Source organism: Pongo pygmaeus, chromosome 22 (genome assembly GCF_028885625.2).
Source record: "Pongo pygmaeus isolate AG05252 chromosome 22, NHGRI_mPonPyg2-v2.0_pri, whole genome shotgun sequence".
In the NCBI taxonomy this organism is placed as follows: Eukaryota; Metazoa; Chordata; class Mammalia; order Primates; family Hominidae; genus Pongo; species Pongo pygmaeus.
Window position 1 is genome coordinate 38,675,012 of NC_072395.2, and position 14,853 is coordinate 38,689,864.

Genomic DNA, 14,853 nt, shown 5'->3' on the forward strand with positions numbered 1-14,853 from the left:
AGCCAGGCGTGGTGGCGGGCGCCTGTAGTCCCAGCTACTCGAGAGGCTGAGGCTGGAGAATGGTGTGAACCCAGAAGGCGGAGCTTGCAGTGAGCCAAGATCGCGCCACTGCACTCCAGCCTGGGCAACAGAGCAAGACTCTGTCTCAAAAATAAAGAAAGAAAGAAAGAAAGAAGGGATTTACAACTATCTTGTACCTGCCAAAGTGCAGACCTAAGTGCCAGGTCAAGCCATATAACATTAAAACTTAAATGAACACCTAAAGATGGTAACTTAACAAAAATGGCAAGTAATGTCCACTAGACTCCAGGCCTGTGACCACCCAGCCACATTTTATTACAAAGGAAAGATTTAAAGGTGAGTCATGGTGGCTCATGCCTGTAATATCAGCACTCTAAAAAGCTGAGGTGAAAGGATCGCTTGAGGCCAGAAGTTCAAGACTAGCCTGGGTAACACAGCGAGACCCTGTCTTTACAAAAATTTTAAAAAAATTAGCCACACATGGTGGAGCTTCTGTAGACCCAACTCTCATGAGGCTGAGGCAAAAGGATTGCTTGAGCCCAGGAGGTTGGGGCTGCAGTGAGCTATGACTGGACCACTGCATGCCAGCCTGGGTGAAAGAGCAAGACCAAGAAAAGAAAAGAGGGGAGGGGAGGGGAGGGGAGGGGAGGGGAGGGGAAGGGAGAGGAGAGGAGAGGAGAGGAGAGGATGGGGAGGGGAGGGGAGGGGAGAGGAGAGGAGAGGATGGGGAGGGGAGGGGAGAGGAGAGGAGAGGAGAGGAGGAGAGGAGAGGAGAGGAGAGGAGAGGAGAGGAGGAGAGGAGAGGAGAGGAGAGGAAAGGGAAAGGAAAGGAAAGAAAGAAGGAGGAAGGGAGGGAAGGAAGGAAGGAGACAGAGAGAGAGAAAGAGAGAGAGAGAGAAATAAATAAATAAATAAATAAATAAATAAATAAATAAATCCGAGGTAAGAATTTAACAGGAATCCTTAGATCAATCAACAACAGTGATCTGATTTTTGACGGTAAAATATTTCTTTCTAATCCAGTTTTTAATTTTTTTTCAAATGAACATGTTGTCTAATTCCATATGAAGCGACACAGAGGCCCACAATAAGCACGATTACAACCACTCTAAAATTACCCCCTTTGATAAAAGATGACACTTTGGCAAACATTCTTGCCACTGCCTTTCCTGTGACGGCTGATGAGACTAAACTGAGAGTTTAAATGTACATTTGTTAAAGCCTCCATTCAATCCTCATCTTATTTTTAGTCCCATCAATGTCCATTTAGCAAAGATCTTACTTCAGAGATTGGACTTTCAGCTGGAATGCTTCACAAGTGTCTGCTATGAAGATTCTGGTCTCAGCACCCACCACCCTAGCCTGCTCTGGCAAATGATCACACGGCTCCTCTCCTGAAAGCGTGTTCTCCAAAAAAGAGAGGAACCAAGGAACTTTTGTTCTGCAGAGATATAAAAAAAAAATTTCCTGACAAGTGCCTTGCTAAGATAGAGAATTTTGGCAAATAGAAAATGAAAACGCTAATATGAATATTCTTTTTCAAAAGCTCTTTGTTCAGAGACGAAGCTTGTTCTAGTGAGAAGGCACCGCAGTGACTCGTGGCTCTACCCTGTCCCTTCCCAGCAGTGTCACCCTGAACCAGCCACTCCATCTCCCGAGGTTGCAGTGATATCATCAGTAGAACAGGGTCAATAGTATCTTACGTCTTGGAAGAATGCCACGAGCTCTTTAATGGCTCCTCATGGCTTTCTGTGCACTGTAACTTTATCCATAGAAAGAAAAACCAAATGGTGAGGAAAATCGGTGTAAATGGGTGACTTTCCGGTTAAGTTGCATAAAATGCACAAACAATTCCAGCCAAGATTGAGTGAGAAGAACTGGATTCACCCTCCTGTCTGAACCACCAATAACTGGACAATATATTCATATATAAACAGCGTTTCTTTTTTTTTTTTTTTTTTTTTTGAGATGGAGTCTTGCTCTGTCACCACACTGGAGTGCAGTGGCACAATCTCGGCTCACTGCAACCTCTGCCTCCCGGGTTCAAGCGATTCTCCTGCCTCAGCCTCCTGAGTAGCTGGGACTACAGGCGTGCGCCACCATGCCCGACTAATTTTTTGTATTTTTAGTAGAGACGGGGTTTCACCATGTTGGCCAGGATGGTCTTGATCTCTTGACCTTCTGATCTGCCCGCCTCGGCCTCCCAAAGTGCTGGGATTATAGGCGTGAGCCACCGCACCCGGCATAAACAACGTTTCTGCAAGATATCAGACATCAGGTGAAGGACACTGATTCCTGAAAAGGGGAAACAAATGAGGACTTACGGCTGCCAAACTAATGGCCCTGAATTTCCAGGTCATGGCTTCAGGTGGGGAAAACCACACAGAGCCTAGAGGACTCGTGGAGTGGAGGACATGAAGTGTGTGGAGAGACCAATGTAGTTGGAATTCACAGGACAGGGTATTGCTGAGGAGAGAGTTGCTCCAAAAGAGAATCCAGAGATGTGCAGAGTAAGCCTTGAGAATATAGCTGAGTAATGATGGGTACATGTATGTGAAAGAAACTGAGGCCAGGGGGAAAATCACCAAAAAGAATTAGCATTAACAGTACTTGGTGTTCACACAGGGACAGGAATAATGCTTCTTCCCACGAGTCAGGTGAGAAAACAACATTCATGGTAGATGACTGAGAAGGGTCTTGCCTCACTAGTAAGGAATAACTAGCCCTAGGCTGATAACTGCTCCTATCCCACCTAACAAATCTAAAAATGCAAAGCTCAAAAGGATCAAACTGTTTCCAAGTAACTCAACTACATGACAGAAAAAAGCTCAAGAATATTACAAAAACACCTAGCATTCAACAAGTTTAAATTCAGCGTCTGATATTTAATAAAAAATTATGAGGCATAAAATGATACAGGATAATGCCACACGTAATAATAAGCAATCAAAATTGATTCAAAGTTGACAGAGATGTTAGAATTAGCAAACATGGATATTTAAACAGTTTTCATATAATAACTGTATTCCGTAGGTTCAAAAGTTAAGTAAAGATACAGACGATATTATGGGTGTTGGGGGTAGCCCAGGTTAAATTTCTATATATGACAACTACAGTATGTGAGGTGATAAGATGAAAAATGGCCAGATGGAATTAAGGGCAGATTGAACAATACCATGGCATATCAAAATTAAATTGTTAAAAACCAGTGATATAGAGAAAACTGTAAAAACAGGAAAAAAAAAGACATGTTATTTATAGAGAAATAAAGATAAAGACATCAACACAAATAAGAGAGCAGAGTATCATCTTTCAAGCAGTGAAAGAAAAAACCTCAACCCAGTATTTTATACCCAGCAAAAATATTTTTCAAAACCAAAAGTATAAAAAAGACGTTTTCTGTCAAAGCCAAACAAAAGATTTCATCACCAACTCATATGCACTCAAACTTTTTTTTTTTTTTTTAAGAGACAGGGATGCCCTTTGTCACCCAGATGGGAGTGCAGTCATGCAATCATAGCTCACTGCAGTCTCGAACCCCTGGGTTCAAGTGCTCTTCCTATCTCAACCTCCTGAGTTGCTGGGATTGCAGGTACAAGCCACCAAGCCCAGTCTCTAAGACATTTTAAAGGAAATCTTTCGGGCAGAAGGAAAATGATACCAGCTGGATCTGCGCAAAGAATTTACAGCACCCAAAATGGTGACTTCATAGGTAAACATGTTTTTTTTTTTTTTGAATTTACAACTCATTAAAAAATAACTGTTTAAAGAAAAACATCAACAATGTAGTAAGGAAAAAGTATGACAACAACCGCTTACAGAGAGAGAGAGGAAAAATGGAAGTACTTTTTGTAAGGTACTATCTGTGAAGTGGTATAATATCACTTGAACTGACATAATATCATCGTGACAAGTTTAGAATGTCTTCTATAAGCCTAAAGCAACCAGTAAAATAACAAACTAGTTATAACTTACAAACCCACAAAGTAGATAAACCAGTAAAATAACAAACTAGTTGTAACTTACAAACCAACAAAAGAGATAAAATAGAATCATAAAACATTTCTAATTAATCCAAAAAAAACAGGAAAAAAGAAGAACAAGGAACAGACTGGACAAATAGCAAACAAATATCAAGATGACAGATTCAGTCACAACCATATCCATAACCTCATTCAGTGTACATGGTCTTCCCAATCCAAAGGAAAACACAAGACCCAATTATATGCTGCCTACAAAAAATACACTTCAAATATAAAAACAAATAAGTTCAATAAGAGTACAAGGATGGAAAAACGCACCACATTAATATTAATCAAAAGAAAGCTGGAATAGCTTTATTAATATTAAAGTAGATTTTGGAGCAAAACATTACAAAGGATAAAAAGATCATTTCATAAGAAGAGGCTCAAAGAGGGCCTAACAGCCTGGAACATTTACACACCTAAAAACACAGCCTCAAACTATATAAAATAAAAACTGATAGCACTGTTTAGAAAAATGGCCCGGTCCACAATCACAGGCAGAGCTTTCAATATCCCTCCGTCAATGACAAACAGAAAGAACAAGTGGCTGGGCATGGTGGTTCACGCCTGTAATCCCAGCACTTTGGGAGGCCGAGGCGGGTGGATCACCTGAGGTCAGGAGTTCGAGACCAGCCTGGCCAACATGTTGAAACCCTGTCGCTACTAAAACACAAAAATTAGCTGGGTGTGGTGGCACACCTGTAATCCTAGGTACTTGGGAGGCTGAGGCATGAGAATTGCTTGAACCCAGGAGACAGAAGTTGCAGTGAGCCGAGATTGCACTACTGCACTCCAGCCTGGGTGACAGAGCGAGACTCCATCTCGTTAAAAAAAAAAAAAAAAAAAAAAAGAACAAGCGGACATAAATTACACACTCATGCTCAGAAAGTTCCTTCACTCAACAAGCCTTTCTGGGGCAATGATCACTGAAAACCATGAATAAGTCTCATCATTGCTAATGTCATGACTAACAAATGCTTCCCCACAGAGAATATGGCCACTGCTCTGAGACGGAAATTTGAGTTCTAATTCCTTCTGGTCCACTAAAAATTCTTACAACTCAGCCAAATCTCAACTTTCCTTGACCTCAGTTATATTATTATACTTACATGATGAGGGGGCTGGGCAAGGTTACTTCTAAAATCCTTTGCTATGGTCTGAATGTTTGTGTCTCTCCCACCCGCAATTCATATGTTGAAACCTAAGTCACAACGTGATGCTATCTGACGGTGAAACCTTTGGGAGACAATTAGGAATGAGGGCAGAGCCTTCAAGATTGACATTAGTACCCTTATAAAAGAGGCCCCAGAGAGCTCTCTTGCCCATTTCACCATATAAGGATACAGCAAAATACAAACAAAAACAAAAATAAAATAAATAAAAGATAAAAAAAAATTTAAGTTCTATGAACCAGGAAGCAAGCTTTCACCAGACAACCAAGACTGCTGATGACTTGAACTTGGACTTCTCAGCCTCTGCAACTGTGAGAAATAAACTGCTGCTGCTGCTAAGATACCCAGTCTATGGTATTCTGTTACAGCAGCCTGAAGGGACTGGAAGACATCCTTCCAGCTTTTGTGTTCGAACTTGAACGATGCCATCAATTGTCACCACCTCAAGAATATTAAATCAAGTCAGGGCTTGCACTGTGAGTCCCTGGGAGTCCTGTCTGGCTGCTCTGTGGAGAAGTGTGAGTGCCTGCTGTGCAGAGATGACCCTGTGGAGGCAGCTGCCCTGTGACTCTTTGGCCTTCAAGATGGAATGGACAGGGGTTGAATCTCTGAATAACAGTGCTCAAGGCATTTCTCCTCATTCTTTTTGTATGGCTTCCAGTTTCCAGTGCCCCACCCTTACTGTCTGTGCTGTGACCTGAAGCGCGAACTCGGCTGCAGCGAGACCTACCCGAGGAGGAACAGCCTGCAGAGCGGTGATGTAGTTCTCCAGGGCCAGGCGGCGGCGGTCATTGAGCATGGCTTCCACTCTGGCCATGTGTGTCTCCACCAGCTGCTGTCTCTCGTTGGCTGCTTCCTGTTCCAAAGATTCCACTTTCTCCTGGAAATGCTGCCATCATAAACACATATGTCCATGGGGACTGAACAAGTAGGATGAAGCAGCAATTTCAAGTCTTCTAAAAAAGACATCCTATTCCATTTTCTTCTAGTGCTAAAAAGTATCCTAAAGACTGCACAGTCATTCCAACATTTTGACTAATTCTGCATGTTTTATAGCTGACTTCACTTTCTTGCACTCTCCAACCCTCATCAAACCTACTTTCTCATTGAAAATCAGTATTTCATAGGCTCTCTGAAGACTGATTTGACTAATAATAACTTTGGATAAATACATGCACTCTTGAAACTCTTATATTACATATTAACAAAAAATACCTCTCTTACTAAAAGTACCTCAAGTAATTGACCATAATAAACTGTTGGTTTACTTAAGGTAATTTTGAGACTGGTTTCCGTCAAAAATTCAAATTCTCATAATTTTTGCTGGAGGGAGAAGCAGCAGAAGATTGTGGTGACTGAAAGGATGTATTATTAATAAAAAGTAGACTGCAAGTTACAATGTGAGTTTTATGGCAATGAATTATAACTTGAAATAATTGGGAGCAAATATAAGGCAGGATTTAAACAACTCAATTACTAGACAATGATTAAGAACAGTTGAAGTTCACGGGACTATGAACAATCACAGCTCAGGTGCTGGCAGATGCAGGTAAACCTGCAGACACTCATTAAACAGACTGCTGGCATGTGATGTTCGGGAGGCAACGGGTTCAGGTTTTACCTGGATAACTGCCTTCTTATCAGCTTTAGGCAAGTTCTTTGCTTGACGTTCTGCCTCTTCCCATTCTCTCATGACCTATAAATCAAGAAAACATTTGAATTTAAAATCATCAGTTCATCCTTTGAATACAGACTTAATAGGATGGATGATTATGTTTTTCTTCTATTTTTGTCATTTTAGATATTTAAAAAAATGTATTACATACCCATTCCTATCTGAATAATATTTGACCTCCCACTAGGATATAAATAATTAATCACAGCAGTATATTAAACATAAATGTTCACATTTATTGCAGGAATATAGCCTTTTGAGTCAAGGTTGGTCTTATTCCCCCCTGAGAACTGAGTGACATTTTATTTGATGTGAACAAACACCAAGTATTCATAGAGGGCATACACTAACTGAACAAGGTCTTCCAATATTAAACTGAACACATAAATTTTACTCTTATGAAAGCAACTGAAACCATTTTAAACTGTACATTTTGACTTTCAAGAAAATATGACATTTTATGTGTGTGTGTGTGTCACGAATACAATGCCAAAAAGCAGTACATAATGGGGGAAGAAAAAGAAGACTTCTGTTGTCTAATATCTTAAGACCTATCCCCCTTTAAAGAACTGATGCGGAATTAAGGCCCTTTGAGCTTGCCAACCTAAGTCATGAACAGCAAGGATTACTCTAAGTCCTTCCAAAAACTCCAAGAAAACATGTAATATTCTGAATGCAGCAAAAATGTATTTTTTTTTTACAAGTAGCACTAATTTAGTAACCAACTGCTATGGTTTGAATGTATCCTCTAAAAAGCATGTGTTGGAAACTTAATCCCCAATGCAACAATGTTGAGGGGTAAGTCCTGTAAGAGGTGATTCAGTCTCTGTCCTCATGAGTAAATTAGTATCACTATGGGGGGAGTGGGTTTGTTATTGTGAGAAGTGGGTTGTTATAAAACAACCAAGTGAGTTTTGCCCTCCTCTTGCCCTTCTTCCTTCCACCATTTATGATACAGCATGAAAGTCCTCAACAGATGCCAGCACCACCCTCTAGGACTTCCCCACCTGCAGAACTGAGAGCCAAATTTTAAACTTCTTTTTCTTTACAGATTATCCAGGCTGGGGTATTCTATTATAGCAACACAAACTGACTAAGATATCAGATGAATGTGTTTTGTGGGAAATCAGTGCTTCCTGCTCTCAACTTTGATGTTCACCTGGATTTCCCTGAGAGAAGTTCACTCATTAACCTGATACAAAAAGTAAAAGTCTGCACCTCTGTATGTTGTTCAAAGAAAATATTAACTTCCTACCACCTACAGCTGCATTTTCAAGTGTATGACAAGTAGAATTTGTTTGAAGTGCAACTCATAACTGAACTAGGTAAAATGAAGAAAGATCAAGGAAACAAAATATTGGTTTGGTGCCAGATGTGTACTTGCATACACTGTGTACTCCCAAAGCATGAGAAAACTTGATTACTGTATTATAAGAGCTTATTTTTTGTAGGTATTTAGCCTTAAGGAATAGACTCTTCTAACATACTTCAAGATGGGAAAGAAAAAGAGGCTTGGAATAAATAACTATAGATAGAAGACTTCTATGAGACAATACCATATCAAATCATCATGTGGGTTCCTAATTACAGACTTTATTGTCCATTGGCATTCATTCTTTGTATATGATAGGCAATTAGCTTCTTCTTGTTGTTTTTGTAAAACCATGGAGAAAACAAGATGGAATAAATATTCCATTACACTTGAAAAGCATATCAAAAATAATCTCAAGGTTCACAGCAAAATTGGGACAAATGCCCTACTGCAATGAACAAGAATAGAACATGGAAGAAAAGAAACATATTGTCCCATCTGCTTTGGTGCTTCTACCAAGTTAATAAAGGGAACCTGTGGGCAAGGGGGAAATGGAAGACCATCTTTGCTTTATAGATGAGATAAGCCTTGCAATATAAATATTTCAATTTCCTGCTTTGGGAATGTTCACAGTGGTGGTACTCCACCAACAATTCTTCAAGCAAGGAATCTCAAAATTAGTTTGAGACAGAAGTTCAATGTTCCACTGCAATGTGAAAACTGATTTCCCATATTACATTTACATTTTTTCCATTTTACCTTGTACACTCAGAAACTGGACTTTAAGCTGGGGGAATCCATGAAATAATTAAAGAGATTTATTTAGCTAATGAGTTGCAAATAAGCATTACTATAGAAATTAACTCAATTTTGATTTTCAGAACAATTTAACAATATCTTATACCCCCACAAATAAATAAATCACCTGCACCATCCCACTAAGACTCTACTGCAAATGAATACACTATATGTAGGCTGACCATCTCCCTATGAACAGTGTATTTCACTGTGGGACTGATAACAAATAGCATTACCGCTGACCCTGTATTAAGTGCTTTACAAAATCTATCTAATTTAATTGATTTCTCACAACAGCTTGTGAGATTAGCCAGGGCCATCCCATTTTATGAATCAGGTTAAGGTACCAGCTCAAGGCTATGCAGGTAAAAAAGGGAGAGGGAAGAATATAAACCAAGATCTCTGTGGCTCTAAAGATCATGTTTTTGTACCCTATGGTACCCAATTTTTCATTATAAAATAAAAAATTCATTAGGTGAGCTAAGTTTATTTATATTTAGTGACAGGAGAAAGTGGCGCTCTTAAAATGTTGCTGCTTATCCTAAAAATAAAAACCTAGGCCAGGCACAGTAGCTCATGCCTATAATCCCAGTACTTTGGGAGGCCGAGGCGGGCGGATCACAAGGTCAGGAGATCGAGACCATCCTGGCCAACATGGTGAAACCCTGTCTCTACTAAAAATACAAAAATTAGCTGGGCATGGTGGCACGTGCCTGTAATCCCAGTTACTGGGGAGGCTGAGGCAGGAGAATCGCTTGAACCAGGGAGTCGGAGGTTGCAGTGAAGTCTAGATTGCACCACTGCACTCCAGCTGGGCGACAGAGCAAGACTCCATCTCAAAAAAAAAAAGAAAAGAAATAAAAACCTATGAGTTGGGTCAGCTTTCAATTTGAAGGACTTCATTTTAAGCATATACTAAAAGTAGTAAGTTTATAAGTAATAAAAGTGCTCACACATGGTTCAGCTGTTGATTTCTGTTGACTAGATGCTAGTCACGACATATAGCAACAAAAATCTACAGGTTTAGCAACAAAAATCTACACGTTTAGAGTTATACTCCACAATGGCAACAACAAACCAAAATATGAAAAATTCCAAAATCCTCTGTATTTATAAGAAAACATATAACAAAAACTACAATAAAACTTAATTTTAAAAAACTGCACAATTTTTAAAATTTTAAATTCTCAGGACCTGGCCCTTGCAGTGGCTCTATAGATTCTTATAAAGCAATTTTCCACTGCAGGCACAAATGTATCAATTTCATTTGGATTTACGACTCTTCAAAGACTTGGCTGTTTCATGCAGAGAAAATGACTACTACTAAGTAGAGATTTAAGAGGCAGGCAAGTTTAAAGTTGAAAAGTCCCTAGATTTCAGCACCACAGTTTATGAAGATACATATTGATTTCAGGTGTCTCACATTCCTATGACCACTGGAATCTAGTAGACAACATTCTCTGCTCTGGGACAACATCTCTTAGGTTATATCAGATACATCTGATGACTAAAAGATGAACAAAATCTACCAAACTTGGTCATCAGATGTATCTGATGACTAAAAGATGAACAAAATCTACCAAAATCATGAACTAAGTCACAAGTTAAAGAGATGTGCTAAAAGAAAAGTTAAATTATTATTTTAACGAAGACCTGTCACATCTAAAACTAACAGAGAATTTGAAATAAGTTTTCTTAATAAGATCAAAAATGAACAAGATATACTAGGAGAAAAAAATCCAGGATTAAAAAAACATAAAATTAAAAAAAAAAATGACTAAGTGGGTCCAAGAATGAAATGCAAGGTTAGCAAGACTTACATGAACTTAGAGATACTACAAGGATTTTACTATCCAGCTGGAAAGATAACGCAGGTGTGTCCAGAAATCACTAATAAAACCAGGGAGCAAATATTTAGAATTAAATGAAAGGTAAGAGCAATGACTGCCTGTCTCATTCTGAGTATGATGTGGGGTGTAAGGAATGGGTGAGATGCGTTAGCGTGAAGAAGAGCGGGAGGGCATTTCCAGAAGAAGTCAATGCCAAGGGCAAAGGGAAGCCCAAGATGAGATGAGCAGATGACGAGCAGAGTGGCCTGATCAGAACAGCAGTTTAATGCTGTACAGAAGGCGAGGGTAGCAGTTGAGAAGGAGGAGGTGGTAGGAAGACCAGAGTCAGGGTACAGCGGTAGGCGCTGAAAATGACAAGCTGAGCTTTCGGTGTTTATTCTTGTCATTGTTCTTTTTTTACAACTTCATGTGCCCAGAAGTGGATTTGTGAGGGCACAGGAAGCCTCTGAAAGCTTCATAAAGAAGGGAGATAGGATGTAAATTCAAAAGAGGACATTTCAGTGGCAATAAGTATGATTCACAGTCCTCCAATGCTTTCTGAACAGTGCCTGTGTCTTTCCTAATGAAAAATCTGATTTTTTGGGCATCAGGTGAAAACTCACCAAATTCCCTGTGGCTAGCTTTCTAGTTCAATTTGCTGTTAGGTTTTCATCATGGGCAACCACTAGAACTGCACATTATATTCCAGAGCTGAAAGTGTTGTGATTATAAGGCTTTTTTCCTCTTTATGTTATTATACCAAAGTAGATCCAAGTATTGTTATTCATCTTAAGGCAAAACAAACAAACAAAAAACAAAACAAACAAACTAAAAACAGTACCTGTGTTGTACCTTTCTAGATACATTATTAGTTTTATGTTTTCGAGTGTAGGTTTTCTTATTATTCAGGTGAGGCCAAGAGGTCAGGAGATGATTATCACGGAAAAGACAGTCTGTTACTCACAGCTCCCAAGAAGCCGGTACATGCCACCACATGCAGGATCATACGGGATGCACCAGGGTTGGTCAGGAGGGGAAAACACGAGCAAGAGCCTTTTATTGTGGTTTTCATGGAAAGAAGGAGTGAAGCAGGGTAGGAAGGTTTAGGACTGATTAGTTCAAATAATGGTGATGGGGCATGAGGTTGTCCCTAGTGGTCTGGTACCTGGCCCTGGGGTGATTAGAGCAGGTGAATAGTGGCCCAGAGTATAAGAAGGTGGTTGGGAGTTAGGAGCTTTTGACTGATTGGTTTGCATGGGAAAGGCATGCTCAGAGGCTATTCATTTGGCCCTGGGAGGGAGGAATCTTCCTGGGGTCAGCAGGGACCCAGATCAGAAACTACAGGAAAGATTAATTGTCTACTAAAGACTGACTATGATCTTAGAAAATATGCAGCAGTCTAATTCATAAATTGCATTTAATGTCTCTCAAGAGATTAAGTATTTGTGCTAAGTATGACAAAAATTTCTCCTATCTTCTGATATTTGCCACAGAATATTAACACTAAAAATGAATGGCTTACTTTAACCTGAGATCTTTATTCATTCACTTATACGTCCTACTTTTTTTTTTTTTCCCACATTCACTCCTAGGTTTGTAGACTACAAATCAGAAAAGTGACTAGAAAATAATATGTCCATATTTGTTGACTGAATGAATGAATGAATGAGGAATCTGAGCAAGGGCTAAAATTCTCCACATTATCAAACTCCAATACAACATCCAGTGCCTGGTAGCAGACACAGCTTAAATTGTAGTTGATAGTATATATGGATTAGCAATGTTTTAGACACAAGTTATTTTTTAATTTGCTTAATTAAGGATCTGCTAAAAAAAAAAAAACAAAGCAAACCAAACCAGGTTTGTTTGTTTTTTTTTTTTCCAGCAAAGTATAATGAAAGGAGTTCTGTACTAGAAGCAAGAAAGGCCTGGATTCTAAATGTTGTCTCTGGCTCACTGATTTTGCTTTGTGCTAAAATGGGAAGCCACTCTCTCGAACCTCTATTCCATTATGTATCACTTAGGAGACTAGATGAAATAATCACTATGGTTCAGCTCAGTTTTAAGTCTCTATGATTTTACAGACTGTAAACAATGGTAGGTTCACAATTATAACAGTCTGGGATTTAATACAAAACCTCACCTTTACTAAAAAGCATTTTGATGGATTTTAATTTACAACATGTTGATTACAGGTACTACATATACACAGAATAATAATGCCAAGTACCTTTCCTCACCAGAGAGAATGTTACAGACATCATTTAACTTGTGCTTACAAAATCCAACTATACCTGGATCCCTCCTAGGCAGCATGCTCACGGAGGATGCAAAAAACCCACAAACTGTGCCCATACAGTAAACATTTAAAATTAGAACTTTGCATCTTTAAAGATCTTGATAAAGCCAGCAGGCCCGTGGGGAGACTGAGGCAGAGGCAAGCTCAGGTTTCCCGATATCGTAGGGCTGAATGATGGAAGAGCCAGACTCACCTGGGACATTCTCTCTCGGTGCTTGGCCTCAAGCCTCTCTTTGGCTTTCTGGAAATGGGCGTGTTCATTCTCATCCCCAGGTGTCTCGAGATACTTGTCAACGGCATCAGGGGTACTGGCTGCTGTTGTAGGAACTATAAGGTAGAAGAGAAGGAGGTTTGAGAAAAAAAAAAACCAACAACAACAGAATATCTACTCGTTTAATAGAAAGCCGTATTTTCAGTTATTTCTCAGAACAGAGAATGTAGTAAAGCAGCGCATACAAGATGTTAATGCTGTTTAAGAGAACACCATGAGACACTGTGCAGCACAGTAAGGATGTGTCTCACCACTCCCAAGTACAGAATGAAGGAAAAATCTTTAAAATGGTCCATTTTGCAATTATAGCATTAGAGTTCTTTACGAAACAACCATGCAAACAGCAAAAACAGTTGGTGCTGAATAGATGTTTTTCCAAATCCCCATGCTTTCCTAAATTAATATTTTGCAATTTTGAAAGTAAATGATGATATCATCAATATCATACACTAAGACTCCTGCAGAAACCAAAGATATCTGTAATTAGCCTGTTGTAGAATAACAGCACCCCAGAGAAAAGGTAAATTGTATGATGTATTTTAGATAACTGAATTACAAAGACAACCTTCATGAGACAGTATGAGAAACACTACAAAAAAAAATAAACATCAATAAACACATTTTTGAATCACAAAAGGACCTTTCTGCCTTCACAAATTTGACAATAGTCAATGAATTCATTATGCTAGTTGTCAAAAAGAAAGTGATCTCTATTTTGAATTCAACTAATACTGCTAAGCAATATTTGAATTGCAACATATACTGCTATATTATGTGAAAACATAAATACCCATAAAATTCAAGAGTACACTATAAAACAAAAACATCTTAATTCATGAGCCAAGTGAATATAATACCTATACAAGCAATTTTCCAAAAGATTAGTGAGACTTCAGAGTATTTATGAGCTTAAAAGCAAAAAGAAAAAAGAAGTTTGACTTAAGAAGCAGCATATTTAACATAAAAAACAAAATGAGATGTTTTCACTATCTTTTTAGGTCAAATCAATTGTTTCATTTAAAAGGTTATTCAAATATCACCAATGTTCCAAGTATTCCTATAGAATTATTAATACTTGTGTATTACATTTGGGATACAATATCTCAAAGAGGACCTGAATGAGAAGAATTGATAGCTAAGTCATTTTGAAACTAAACTTGAAGTTAAATACGTTTTCTACGTCCTTCAAGAAAATGACTGGAATCTTAATCCAAAGTCTTCAAAGATATTAACTAAAACCGGAAGGCTGTTTAATAATTAAACAGTATCTTTCATTTTAAAGAGAAACATTTGTTTTGATTTTTCCCCTCCACTTCAATCCTGATTAATAATCATTTTTCAAAAAATAAAAGCAGTTGAATGTCTATCCAGATGTTGCTTTCAAGTGGAAGGAAGGAGGCAGGGCATATTCCTGGTGCCTTTACACAGCTGCCCCTATCTTCTCTGTAGCA

The 14,853-nt window shown here is 38.8% G+C and overlaps 1 protein-coding gene across 6 annotated transcripts in view; it reads right to left on the reverse strand.

Moving 5' to 3' along the window:
• APP (amyloid beta precursor protein) overlaps nt 1–14,853 on the reverse strand; it is a 283,222-nt gene that overhangs the window by 83,181 nt on the left and 185,188 nt on the right. For all 6 annotated transcript variants that reach the window (XM_054468708.2, XM_054468710.2, XM_054468706.2 and 3 more), the window contains 3 exons: nt 13,325–13,458; nt 6,840–6,914; nt 5,949–6,107 (listed from right to left, as the gene is read on the reverse strand). In XM_054468708.2, coding sequence (XP_054324683.2) covers nt 5,949–6,107; nt 6,840–6,914; nt 13,325–13,458 — 368 coding nt within the window. The remainder of the gene's footprint in view (nt 1–5,948; nt 6,108–6,839; nt 6,915–13,324; nt 13,459–14,853) is intronic.